Below are 14,110 nucleotides of genomic sequence, written 5' to 3'. Positions count from 1 at the left end.
ACAATAAGTAATGTTCATTGTTTCATTACTTATTGCTTTTATCAAACATTTACTGAATGGTGACCATTAGCAGCAGCACATTGATTTACGCTTATTGAAATATCACAACATAGGATCATAAGTTTGTTCATGACTTCAATATACAATGAATTGATTCTAATGGCTTGACTACACTTTAGAACAAGTCTCTTTGATGCCACCAATGGACCATTCTCTCTGAAGATCTTCTGCTGTGAGAACTGATAAGCTTTTTGGATATTTGATTGAATTTCATGGTAATACTTCACACAATGCTCAAAACTTTTCTTCTCCTCGGGATCACTCTCATTCTTACTTAGTTTGTAGAAGGTATCAAGGTTTTGATCTGCTTGTTTCTTGGCCAGATTGCTGCATATAAGTGAGAGCTTAGGGAGGTTGGCCGAGACGGTACGGGAATCATTATTAAGGATTTTCTCACAGAGCGACGGATTGGAGGTTTTAGAGCAAATGGTGACCAGATTTTCATGGGGGATTCCATGAGAAGGGAAAACGGTTAGGGAAAAAGCTGCCAAAAGAAGAGCTGGGATGAAAGAGGTAAGATTTAGACAGCAATTCATTGTTGGTTTCTTAAAAGAACAGATTGTATGAGCAGTGGCTTTCTTTGGAAACTTAGAAAAAGCTGTTTAAATAATAAGTTTGGGAGAAAAAGTAACTGATTGTGCTTTGTGGGATGCCACTTTCTTTCCTTCAAGTACATTACAGGGAAAAAGTTAAGGATCCTTCTTGGAAAAATAGCCACATGGGATACATGCAAGTTAAACTCTTGAGAAACAACAATGGGAAAGCTGTATACCTCCTTCATTTTAGATATGACTAGACTAGAGTCTTACCTGCTTTACGACCTTACTTCGACAAGTCTGTTCTTTAGGTTGTACAATTGTGTCATTGAGTTCAAAGAACTTTTTCTACTTATTCACATTTTACATTTCCTACTAACCCAATTCAATTTGTTGACTGTGAAAACTTCTTTTAAAGGTTAGAGGTTTGAGATCCTCTTTAATAAAACAATATAGTTTTTCTTCTTTGGCTAATTTATACTTGTCTGTTTTGGTTTGGCCAAATGTGTTTTTGCTTTAACTTTTTAACTTCTGTTTTTGAATTCTTTGTTAAGAATTCCATAGCTAAGAAATGAACATACAAAAACTACTTTAAGTGTTGAAAAACAAAATTGATCATTGTTGTGTCGTGTCGAACCACTGTCTTGAAACCAAAATTCAGCGCAACCTCAGTGCGAAATTGCATATGTCGATTGTTCTTCAAGGTTAACACAACTTTCTACTCATGTGTGCACTTGTGGGAGTCAAAATAGAATCAGAAGAAATTTTTTTGCTCCGAGAGAAAGAAACCTAGGTTTTTCCTTTGAAGAAGAGAGAGCTCTACGACATCAAAATACCCTAATATATATATATATATATATATATATAAAGTATATTGATTTTAGAACAACAAAATAATAATAATAATTATAATTAATTTTCAATTATAACTAATACATTGATAGTCATTTCCAACAATCCCCATGAATGACTACTCTTATATTCTAGTTAAAATAGTAATAAAGCATTTCGTTCTTAAAACTCGAAAGTGTCCATTTTAGTTTCTTAGAAAAAGTTTAAAACAACATTGAGCTTTTGTACTTAAAACGACCAAGTATATATAACGTTTAGAGTTGCTTTGGTTTCTAATTTGAGGTAGGGAGAGATTTAGGAAAAATAGTTACAAATATAACCGTTAGATTCAAAAATTGGATTTGATTTACAATTGTAATATAATATAGATCCATCTCCTAGAGTTTATTACAATTCAAAAGTTGCAAATATAGCAATTATAACCAAAATAATTAAGTATATAACAAAATTGCTACATACTTAATAATTATTCTAAAAATTGTTATCTAGTGTAATTACCCATTCTAAATTTCTTAAAATATAGTCATAAATATTTGTATCAAGGAGTTTTAATTGGGTATAAAGTGATCAAAATGATTACTTTTAAAGTATATAGACCAAAACAAACATTCTGAAGCACAATGAGCAAATTGATGCAAAAATTGAATGTGCACGAATCAAAGTTAACAATGCATGGATCGAAGTGAATTAAAATTCAAAGTATAGAGAAAAAGATAGTATTTTACCAAAGTAAACATAATTCAACGTAATAAATTGATATGTATTAGTATATTTGACCAAATTCGCTCAAAACTATTTAGTAGAGTGGTGACTATTTTTTAAGCACTACCTCAGCCTAAAATAGTTAAGTAGAGAAATAACAATGATAAAAATTGAATAATATAAACTCCATTTTAATTTTTGAAAAATCAATTGAAGATCTGTGTTAAAGTGTGCTCCCCAAATGATCATCAAATGGATTATTACATCATAAAACAACACACAAGCTTTTATGAATTTAAAATCAACTAATGCTAGAGCCAGATGCTATAGCCATAGCAATGAGAATTCTCATATCCCTATTAATTTGAAAAAGTGGGTTTTGTTTGGGTGGTGGTGTAGTGCTGAATATCGAAGTACAACTTGCTTGTGCGCTTGGTGCTTTCCTCTCAACATTCAACATTTCCTTGTAATATTTTTGTGAGAACCATCGGATCCCTTCTACAAACGCTTCATTTACTGCATAATATCCATTTTCACACACTAGTAACGCTTTCTTTGTTGTTGGATCACTTACGCTTCTCAAAAGTTGTTCAATGTAAACAAGTGTACTAGATGCCTTCGTGTACACTTGATTGTTTGCTATTTCAGTTAGTCCAATATAGTCTGCTGAACCACTTTTCAAATTCTGATGGAAGGTTTGGCTGCAAAACTCAAATTCTTCCACCTGACGACATATTCTATTGATTTTATCTTCAGTTCCACTATCAGCTGCCATAGTCGACTGAAAAACGGTGACCAGAACGATGAACAAGGTAACCCACAATTGAGAAGACAAAAAACATGTTGATAAAGTCATATTTGAATTTGGGCAAAGTGAAAGGAAAAAGAGTGTTGAATTTATAGGATCTCTTTGTAAATTGACTCGTGTTTTTCAATGACACCCTCATTTTTTTCCATTTATTTTCATCCATTCTTTTCAAACATCTTCTAATTTTGGATTCTTTAATGGTAATCAATCACTTGTCTACTTTAGTATATATGTATGTTTGAATTGACACATTCCTAAATTGGATTCATTTATATTAAAAACAAAAAAAAGAAATCTCAAGTAAAATATTTATATTGAATATCACTTTTTATATGATTAACCACAAAACAATGGATCTTGAACAAAAAAAATAAATTAAAATGATTATAGTATTGGATTGGATCATGTCTAGTAATGGTAATCAATTCATTTTATTCAACAACACTTCCACTTCTGTCCATCCATTTCCTTAATTCCATTTTTCTTAAACACCTTCCTAATTGTAAACTTATGATCAAGTTAGGGTTGTAAAAGCAATTATACATATGTATGTATGGTCGTGGGAGTTAAGATATAGATACTTGATTTTATCAATTAAATGTAAGATTTTATAGCACAACGATCGAAAGTGATTATCGCGTTGAGCTAAGTAAGCATTTGCTAGTAAATTAAGTTTAACTCTTACAAGTTTTTCTCTAAATTATATTAACTCAAATTCTAGGTAAAGTACATCAATATAACCTTTACCATGCAATGTCATAATTCCAAATCCTCATTTAATTTCTATATTGGTTTTATGTCTAAAAAAATTCATTTCATCACATTAAATGGAAAATCTTTTGAAAGTATAGGGTTGTTGATTATCCAATATTTGTTTGCTGCAAAACAGAGATATATACCAGAATATATCCAACTTTCAATAGACTTGGTTCTTTTTCCATATATTTTCCAAAGAAGTGATCAAAGTACTCAGTTAGATTTTCGAATTTCGAAGTATTTAATAAAGATTGGAACTATAAACTTGTTAGTTAGTCACTAACTCATCTATATTTTAAGTGTGATTCCATGAAAATGTTGGTGGTCATGATATTCATAATCTTGTCCTACAAGATAATGTTCTAAGGATGCCCCTCACAATCAAGTTCTGGCCTAGAGAAATTTTTTTATATCTTGTTTCGTTGCTTTAATTAGTTCATTTTGGTTATGGTACATTTATGTAATATCCCAACCTTGAGCTAATGATCATTGAGTGTGCGGATGACAGAGAGAAGAGAGAAAGAGAACCAAAGCTGGGAGAGCTGGTGGTTCACACAAGGAAAGAAGAAGAGACTAAGAGTTTTTTACTTTTTCTTTTCTTTAATTAACATGTACCGATTTCCTTACAAACTTCTTATATAAGATAGACAAACTACTCCTTTCATTAAAATTTGATTTTTAGATATAAATCCCTTAATATCAAATCAAGGAGACAATCAATAAATTTGGTAAACTCATTCACTCAAAACCCTTTTAGCAAGCTCACATGACTGTTTTGTTAGCACTAAATCAACCTAAAATAGTTGAGTAGAGAAATATTGATAACACTTGAACAATATCAAAGTATAGAGACAAAAAATAGTATTTTGCCAAATTAATAAATTGATATGAATTTAAAATTAACTAATGCTAGAGCCAGATACTATAGCCATAGCAATGAGAATTCTCATCTCTCTATTAATTTGAAAAAGTGGGTTTTGTTTGGGTGGTGGTGTAGTGGTGAATATCGAAGTACAACTTGCTTGTGCGCTTGGTGCTCTCCTCTCAACATTCAACATTTCCTTGTAATATTTTTGTGAGAACCACCGGATCCCTTCTACAAATGCTTCATTTACTGCATAATATCCATTTTCACACACTAGTAACGCCTTCCTTGTTGTTGGATCACTTACGCTTCTCAAAAGTTGTTCAATGTAAACAAGTGTACTGGATGCCTTCGTATACACTTGATTGTTTGCTATTTCAGTTAGTCCTATATAGTCTGCTGAACCACCTTTCAAATTCTGATGGAAGGTTTGGCTGCAAAACTCAAACTCTTCCATCTGACGACATATTCTCTTGATTTTATCTTCAGTTCCACTATCAGCTGCTATAGCCAACTGAAAAACGGCGATCAAAACGATGAACAAGGTAAGCCACAATTGAGATGACAAAAAATATGTTGAAGAAGTCATATTTGAATTCTGGCAAAGTGAAAGAAAAGAGAGTGTTGAATTTATAGGACATCTTTGTTATTTGATTGCTTCATGTTTTTCAATTAAACCCTCACTTTTAATTTTTTCATTTATTTTCTTCAAATTTTTTCAAACATCTTCTATTTTTGGATTCTTCAAATAAAACTATAAACATTTGAAATGATAATTAATTATTTGTCCACTTTCACCTATATATGTTTGAATTGACATATTCCTAACTTGAGTTTATTTATATTAAAAGAAAGAAATCTGAACTAAAATATATATTTATATCCAATATCATCTTTTATATCACAAACACAAGACAATTAAAAAAATGACTGGTATAAATATTAATTGGATTGGATCATATCCATTGTAATTAATTCATTCTCAACAATACTTCCATTTCTGTCCATCTATTTCCTTCCATTTTTCTTAAATACCTTCCTAATTAGTTGGTATTCACTATAAGAATTAAAAAAATTTCTTTTATGGGTATGTAATGGAATATGTAATTAGCAAGTGTGGAGGGAGAGTTTGATTTAATGGTCACTCACATGATTAGGGGTGCAGTTATATCAGATGTTGCAGCAGTAACAATAGATTGAGAATCAGTTTTAGGAGAAAACTTGAGTTTATAATGGGAGTGAGTAGGAGGGATTAACAAAACTTAACAAAAGTATAATTGGTTTATAACAACTAAAATCTAATTCAGTTAAAGGAATCTTCTCCACCTCAGTTTTACAATAACCAAATAACTTAACAAAACAAGAAATCAACTGTTCTTCCAAAACTTCTTCACTAGGAAGCACTTCCTTAGTCTCTTTTCTCAACTATGTTACATCTTTATATCAACAATCCCACAAGGGCACAATATGCTTAATTAAAAGACATCAAATCAGGATCCACATTAAAAGCTAAACCATGAGAAGTAACCCCATTTGAAATTCTAACTCCAATGGCTCCAATTTTCCTATCTCCAACCCAAACTCCCGTTTCCCCTTTCTCCCCAGCTCTAGCTTTCACTCCATACAAACATGCCATCGTCTGTCGTTCTAGCTTCTCCACATACTTTCTATCCCCAAATCCAACATCTCTAAGGGAAATTATTGGGTACAAAATGGATTGATTTGGACCATCAAATGCAATGTCTCCCCCTCTCTCAGTGTAGTGAAGTTCAGTTCCTAGCTTCGCTAGATCGGACAAGGATTAATAGATTATGATCAGTTCGCCTTTTTCCAAGTGTGTATGTTGGTTAAGAGTGTGTCTGGGATTTTACTAGATTTTCTAGTAGAGACTAGTCTTTCTTGAAGATGAAGTACCTTTTTAGGAGCTGTTTAAAGAGCTAGAATGTGATGAAGTAGATTACTTGAAATCAGAAAGATGTTGGAATGCACGAGGAACGAATATGTGAAGTGTGAAAACTTTTGAAAACAAGGTTTGGATTAAAAACAATGAGAATGAATCCAAATATGAGTTTTGATTTCATTAGATTACATTCCTATTTCATTATAGTCCAACAAACACCTCCTTAATATCTATGGTTTGGAATCTAAATAGAATCGAAGAATATATAGACACAGAGGGAGCCTTTTCGGGGATTTAGATTCGGCTCTCTGTGAAGTAATATCAAAATTTATCTCCTCTCTATGATATGCTTTAGTTGTTGAGATTGATTCTAGAGGGTGCTTGATTTGCATAACAAGAAATGAAAATGAAGGGAGAGCAAAATGTATTATTGCTTAAAGGATTGATGTAAATCCACACCATACCTGAAAACAAGCAAACTGAACAACTTGCAATCCCAAGGCTTCATTCACACATGGCTAAGTTATCAGCATGGAACCATCTCAACATGAGTATATTCAGAAAAACAATATAACATTAATCTCAAAAAAAAAAAAATTCAAGAAATGGTTGAGAACTTTAACAAAACCATCGTGCTCTAGAAAAGATTAAGATGAGTTCTCTTTTTTTTTTTCAGAATCCAAACCTGGTACCGAATATATGTCACTAAAATGATTTTTTTTTCTCATGACAGCAACGTAAACAACAAGATCATCCAACAAAAATGGAAGGAAAATAGCTATAGAACGAGAACATGTAAAGCTGAGTATTGTAGGAATACTTTAAATTGAAAAGCTATTAAAAATGGACATCCAAATTCAGTCCTCTCGTATCCTTATTGGAATGGAAAGCAGTAGCAATTTTTAGGAAAAATCCAAAGAATAATATCCACTTATTCTCAACATTGCTCTTCTGCACAATTTACTTAAATATATGAACCTCATATATTATATTAAAATACACGTTTACATAACAAGTAATGTTCTAGTTCATAAAAATATCTAATTTGTTGCAATAGAAAATCCACACATAAAGAGGGTGCCACATGTAAAATTTACCATTGTTGGTTCCTATGGGTGTTTGACATCTCTAGATTATCACTTTTGATGTAGAAAAATTATCAACGTCTTAGTACGTGTGTGTGGCCGTGTTTCAAGAGGGCATCAAAAACTTTTAAGATGTCCTCTATTTCGGACGTTCTAAGATGCTCGAGAATATAATATTTAGATATCAAGATATCTTACTATTTAAAATAATTACAGATCTAAAATATTTTAGGTATTTAATGTTAAAATGGATAAGTAAAATATAAATGTAAAGTTCCATAAATACTTTTGCCTTTTAAAGGCAATTTTGCTAAATATTGGCCCAAATAAGAGAGAGAACTAAAGGAGGCGGAAAATCTAAAGGCAAAAACTTGAGTTATTCATTTCCACTTGAGAAGAATCCAACAATTCCCTTAAAAGAAGGATTATAGATTTGTTTAAAATCTCAAAATTAAACTTGAAAACTTTTCTAATTTGAGAGGAAAAAAACCCACCACTTAATCCACCAATTAGACAACTTTACCTACCTTTTTCTCGTTAATTGCATCTATAAAATGAAACCCAGTTAACGTTTTTCCCATACCAATCATTTGCTTCTTCAATTTCAGATACCATTCTTCTTCAATCAATCAATCAATCTCAAGTTTCCCTTTAAAAAATTTCTCTGTAATTCGCCGCACGACTGTTACACGTAAAATTCTTGAATCTTATCCACTTTTCACTGATTTGATTTTCTCTGGTTTCTTTTTGTTCTGATTCATTGTTTTGAATATGATTGCTTTGCTTGATAATTCGACGATGAAGGCTTCTTGTAGGCTTCTAATTAGTTGTAGGAATTCAGGGTTTTTTGGGTTCTCACCTGTAAAATCCTCATATACTTCGCCCCATAATTCTTGTTTGAACTTTAGCTTCAAATTTCATTCTAATGGTCGTTATACTTCTCACCCTTTTCATTTCTCGAGGTCTCAACGGTTTTTGAAAGGGACCCAGAATTGTTCTATGGCTAGATTGACTTATGGCCAATCCAGGGTAATAACAAGGCCTTGTAGTTATAGTATTTTCCCTGAAACCAAAAGCGGTGTGTCTATAATTGCTAGAATTGCCTCAAAAGTTCGTGATTTTTCGACGTCGATTGAAACCCGTGTGAATGATAACAACTTCGAGAGGATATACGTTCAAGGTGGTTTGAATGCGAAGCCTTTGGTTGTTGAAAAGATTGACAAGGATGAGAATATTGTAGGAGAAGAAGATTCTAGAATAGAAGTTGGTAGTGAACATGTAAATGGCGAAAACTTAGAGGATTTGAACAAAGCTAAGGTTATTACTTCCAAGAGAGAGGAGTCTGATATTGAGAAAGAGGCCTGGAGATTGTTGCGTGAAGCTGTTGTGACATATTGTGGAAGTCCGGTTGGGACTATGGCTGCAAATGATCCGGCTGATAAGCAACCATTGAATTATGACCAGGTCTTTATTCGAGATTTCATTCCTTCTGCCCTTGCGTTCCTGCTGAACGGCGAGGGGGAGATTGTGAGGAACTTTCTCCTTCATACCTTACAGTTGCAGGTACCTTTTTCCTTGCTCTTCATGGCTTTTGTTATTTATCTCTTTTACTTATTTGTCTGATTTGGTTGTTCTTAATGTTTATGTAACGTTTTTAGAATCTCCCTACTTTTTAGAATCTTCCAACTTCTTAATGATTAGGAAAATTTCTTCTCCATACCCTACAACTGCTAGTTCTTACATAAATGTGTTAAATTTTGATCATTTTTAGTAAATTATTCGATCTCACTCACTCTATGTGGGTATTTATGATATGGGATTCCATTGACCATTTAACCAACATTTTCAACCAAAATATTAGTAGCATTCATGGTTTTAGCCAAGTGTTCTGCAGCTGCATAGAAGAATTATAAAATGTGTATCGAGTCCTCGGGCACAAAGGATATAACTTAAATTTTAAATTTAAGGATGTACTTGCATGTGAGATATCATTTCTATCTCAGAGGTATTGTTCTGGCTTGAGTGTGTAATTTTAGTTTGAGAAATTTTTCTTGTCAGTCGACGATCTTTTGTTTATTGCTTATGATTGTTCAATTGACACAAAGTGTTACTGTTTCATAACAAATTTTGTATCTGGAGTTAGATTGATTCAAAAGAGATTCCTATATTGCTACTTTGTATTGTATGAAGCTTAGAAAAGACACTTATTTTTTCAGAGCTGGGAGAAAACAGTTGATTGTTATAGCCCAGGACAGGGCTTGATGCCAGCAAGCTTTAAAGTCAGAACTGTTCCCCTTGACGGCAATAACTTTGAGGAAGTCTTAGATCCTGACTTTGGAGAATCAGCTATTGGCCGTGTGGCACCAGTAGATTCAGGTTACTACGATTACTTTGTTCTTGTCTGTTTGTCATCAGCAGTCAGGGTTACACTTCAATTCATTTTAATTTAGCTTATAACTCCTTCTGACGATGTTTTGAGGTATAACCTATTTGAGTCAAGTATCGATTAGGAGAACTATTTTTCTGATTCATGAAGCCAATTTTTTCTCCTTTTTAGAAACTACTCTAAATAGAAACATTTGAAATTAATTTTTTTTCCTCTCTTCTTTGATAGGATTGTGGTGGATCATTCTTCTAAGGGCTTATGGAAAAATTACTGGGGATTATGCTCTACAAGATCGGGTGGATGTCCAAACAGGGTTGAAAATGATACTTAACCTCTGTCTAACAGATGGGTTTGATATGTTTCCTTCCCTGTTGGTTACTGATGGCTCCTGCATGATTGATCGTCGAATGGGTATTCATGGTCATCCCCTTGAGATCCAAGTGAGTTTCAATGGTACTTAGACAAACTGCACGCTTCATTTAACTTATTGCCTAAAAGAATTTGAATTTCACCCTGGATTCACCTTCAGTTCTTGATGCTGCTTCTGTTGCATTACATTGCATGCTTATTGCTTCTTAAAGCATCCAATCCATCAGATGAAACTCTTCTTTTATCCTATCCCTATTATTCCAGTTTCATATTAACCATGTGTGGACATTTTGCCTTTTTTCATTTAAGTTTTGTCATGTGCATCCATCATAACAAGTTCGATTATGCAGGCCTTATTTTATTCAGCTTTAAGATGCTCTCGTGAAATGCTCACTGTGAATGATGGATCCAAGAACTTAGTGAGGGCCATTAACAATCGACTCAGTGCACTATCGTTCCACATCAGAGAATATTACTGGGTTGATATGAAGAAGATTAATGAGATTTATCGCTATAAGACAGAAGAATACTCCATGGATGCTACAAACAAATTCAACATCTATCCTGACCAAATCCCTCAGTGGCTAATGGACTGGGTACCAGAGGAAGGAGGTTATTTGATAGGCAATCTCCAACCAGCTCATATGGATTTTAGGTTTTTCACACTTGGAAATCTTTGGTCTATTGTTTCATCTTTGGGTACACCAAAGCAAAATGAAGCTATTCTAAATCTTATTGAAGCTAAATGGGGTGATCTTGTGGGTCATATGCCTCTTAAGATATGTTACCCTGCTCTGGAGTATGAGGAATGGCGCATAATCACTGGCAGCGACCCCAAAAATACGTGAGTTTTATCCATTATATGTAATATGTATTATGTTCTAATTCTCTGCCTTGCATTATCCTTCTCCGTAGAGTATCTAGATCTACTTTATTCCTATAAAGAAAATTGTTCCTGTGATTTGTTGATGCTCATTTCCATTTATCTTTTTGACTCTTTTCAGTCCATGGTCATATCATAACGGTGGATCCTGGCCAACACTTCTTTGGCAGGTAACATAAAAATGATGATAGCAGTGAGATTGGTCCTTCACTCATTGCTTTTCGTGAATAGACGTTTCGGAATCGCTCCTTTTTTTGTTTATTGAATTAAGTAATTGCCTTGTAGTCCACTAGTGGGGACCGGTCTAATAGTTTCATATATAACAATTTTAAGTCAAATATTTTGCAGTTCACTTTGGCATGCATCAAGATGGGCAGATTTGAAATGGCCAAGAAAGCAGTTGCTGTGGCTGAGAAGAGGATTTCAAATGATCGCTGGCCCGAGTATTACGACACTCGTACTGGAAAGTTCATTGGAAAGCAATCCCGACTCTATCAAACCTGGACAATTGCTGGGTTCCTGACATCAAAAATGCTGGTTGAGAATCCAGAGCTTGCATCATCCTTATTCTGGGAAGAGGATTATGAGCTACTTGAGATATGTGTTTGTGCACTTAGCAAGACGGGCAGGAAGAAATGCTCTCGCGGTGCTGCTCGCTCACAGATCCTTGTTTAAGGTAACTCCATTCTTGAGGAATGAGAATACCTTTGCACTTTACTGTACAGCTATAAGTCAATAGGTTATAGCAATTAAATTAAAGAGTTAGTTCATAGTTCTAGAGGATAGCAGAATCTCTGTTTGTTTTGCAAGCAAGAGACAAATATGCTGATACTGTCAGCCAATTAATTATAGTTGATTGGCAATAGATTTTTTTAGAACTGAGAGAGAGCCTGAATATTGATCTGTGGGCTCTCCTTGAACATCTTATGTGTAAATTATTTGACAATAATACATTTCCATTCGCTAAAAGTCATCCATCTCCCTCCCCCGCCCAGAAAAGCCATTTAAAGCTTTGTTTAACACGATTACAGTAAGTAAACTTCATACCAATGTTTATTCAATAAAATAAACTGTCAACATAAAAAAAAGAAAAAAAAGAACATATAGCTAACATATTTGAGCCAACAACAAACCAGTAATAAAGAGGAAGAGAGAGCCCCTTGTAACTTCAAAGAAATAAACTCAAACCTCCTTCACCTCAATAGCTGCAGCTGCAACTGCTCCGTTCACTACTTCCTTCTCTTTGTTTTCCTTCTCTTTTTTCTCCTTCTCTTTGTTCTCCCTCTCTTTGTTCTCCTTCTCTTCCACAACCTTGACTTCTTCTTCAACCTGAAAGGCTGACACGGGGAAAGTTCTTGACAGTCCAGTCGTAGACTTGAACGTGATTTTCCCGTTCGGTGGTTGATTAACATAGATGTCACAGAGTGGGAGCCAAATCATGAGCTCCTTAGCCTTAACTCCAGTAAGCTTCTTAACCTTGTTTTTCTCCACATAGGCTGTAACTTCGGTGCCATAAGTAACCAACCTATCAATGTCTTTAAACTTATGAGTGTAGCTTTTCTTCTGCTTCAGCCAAACAAACCCCGTCTCTTTCACAATCCCACATTCCTCCATATCTTTCATTGGCAACAGCCCATTTGGAAGATCCATTTCTTTGAGCAGCTCCCTTGATTTGATTTGGCACATCTCATCTCCATAGTAGAGCTCATCAGCTTTGGCTTTGATATCTTCTGTGATTAGAGACATTTTTTTTTTATGAGTTTAGAGCTTCTTTCCTTGTTTGATCACACTTGTTTTAATTGTGAAAGAAAAGTGAGCATGTTGGACTTTATATAGTTGTTTATTTGTATTCCCAACCATAAGTGGTTGTATGGTTGGAAACTTTAATGTATAGAAGCACAAGGTTTAATGTGAAAGGTGAATCAATTACATTGGATAAGTTGTCTGAGGTATTTGTCAAAATGTTGCTGTCATGCATGCTTATGGTTAGGAGACTGGGAAATATATTTTGATTATACATCTAACTACGTTGGGGGTCGTGATTTATTTATGGTATGTTTTGGAGTGATTATGTAATTGTTAAAATTACTTGAGAACGTCTCATTTTATACCCTTCAGAATTGATTTTCATTAGTCGAATATTAAGTTGTTTTTTAATCACTAAAGACATATTTTGAAGTAGTTTTCAATATGTCAAAAAAAAAAAAACTAGTTTAACAATCTCGAAAAATCTCTCAAACATGTCCTTGATTGATTGTGTATATAGTTTGAATTTAACGCAGTTAAAATGAACTTGTTTATATAGTTAGTTTGAATTTAACTCTATTAAAACCTAATGAGTATGAGTGGTATTGGTATTGGTATTGGTATGACCACCGTCTCTACTTCTTATTCTCAATTATTGTACTCAAAATAGAATTTAAATCAATTAAAACAAACTTGTTTTTTAAGTCAATGAATATCTAACTTCACACTCATTCGGTTTGCATTGATTTGGAGGTTGCAAAATTAGGTATCGTAGCCTTAAAATATGATGTTCGTTCATAGACTTTCAAAACGTGTGATTTTGTCATTCTTCTTTTAGCCCATGTTCGTTTAGTTAATCTACTTTTTCAAATTGCTCTTCGTTCTAAAAGAATAAGGGTCAAAATTAATCGAAATCCTATTAATTTAATTAATAAAACAATAGAATTAGAAAAACTTTTTCTTTTTTGAAAATTAATTAATTAGATATAGAATTAGTTATATAGGAAGTGCTTTATTGGCCTACAAAATTTGAAAGAAATTGGTGCTGAATTTAGGTATTTTATTTTCCACTCATTCTTCGTCTAATAATAATAATCCACCAACTAGCTGCCCCATCATTCATTAGGTCTAAGAAAAATTAGTGAATGACATTGAATTTCAA

General features: G+C 33.5%; 5 protein-coding genes across 5 annotated transcripts; 1 reads left to right on the top strand and 4 right to left on the bottom strand.

Annotated features, from left to right (window-relative positions):
- Nucleotides 1-2,451: 2,451 nt before the first annotated feature.
- Nucleotides 2,452-2,925, bottom strand: LOC101217914. The gene has a single exon (XM_004144758.3). The coding sequence runs from the start codon at nucleotides 2,923-2,925 to the stop codon at nucleotides 2,452-2,454; it is 474 nt and encodes a 157-aa protein (XP_004144806.3).
- A 1,688-nt stretch (nucleotides 2,926-4,613) lies between these two features.
- Nucleotides 4,614-5,168, bottom strand: LOC116401638. Its single transcript, XM_031880825.1, has one exon. It carries the CDS (start codon nucleotides 5,166-5,168, stop codon nucleotides 4,614-4,616), a length of 555 nt encoding a protein of 184 aa, XP_031736685.1.
- Nucleotides 5,169-5,806: 638 nt separating this feature from the next.
- On the bottom strand, nucleotides 5,807-8,145 carry LOC101218151 (octanoyltransferase LIP2, mitochondrial). The gene is given in 6 exon segments (XM_031880824.1): nucleotides 5,807-6,055; nucleotides 6,057-6,372; nucleotides 6,374-6,427; nucleotides 6,429-6,493; nucleotides 6,944-6,997; nucleotides 8,092-8,145. Coding segments are annotated over 6 exon segments (792 nt in total).
- LOC101218389 (alkaline/neutral invertase A, mitochondrial) lies at nucleotides 8,023-12,171 on the top strand. Its single transcript, XM_011650574.2, has 6 exons — nucleotides 8,023-9,127; nucleotides 9,781-9,940; nucleotides 10,179-10,390; nucleotides 10,670-11,163; nucleotides 11,324-11,372; nucleotides 11,551-12,171. The coding sequence occupies exons 1-6, from the start codon at nucleotides 8,336-8,338 to the stop codon at nucleotides 11,875-11,877; spliced, it is 2,034 nt and encodes a 677-aa protein (XP_011648876.1). The 5' UTR covers nucleotides 8,023-8,335; the 3' UTR covers nucleotides 11,878-12,171.
- LOC105434559 lies at nucleotides 12,029-13,015 on the bottom strand. The gene has a single exon (XM_011650575.2). The coding sequence runs from the start codon at nucleotides 12,946-12,948 to the stop codon at nucleotides 12,385-12,387; it is 564 nt and encodes a 187-aa protein (XP_011648877.1). The 5' UTR covers nucleotides 12,949-13,015; the 3' UTR covers nucleotides 12,029-12,384.
- Between the last annotated feature and the right edge of the window lie 1,095 nt (nucleotides 13,016-14,110).

Source organism: Cucumis sativus, chromosome 2, assembly GCF_000004075.3.
Source record: "Cucumis sativus cultivar 9930 chromosome 2, Cucumber_9930_V3, whole genome shotgun sequence".
NCBI classification, from domain to species: Eukaryota; Viridiplantae; Streptophyta; class Magnoliopsida; order Cucurbitales; family Cucurbitaceae; genus Cucumis; species Cucumis sativus.
Note: the sequence above shows the minus strand (reverse complement) of the source record. Positions and strands in the feature narration are given on the sequence as shown.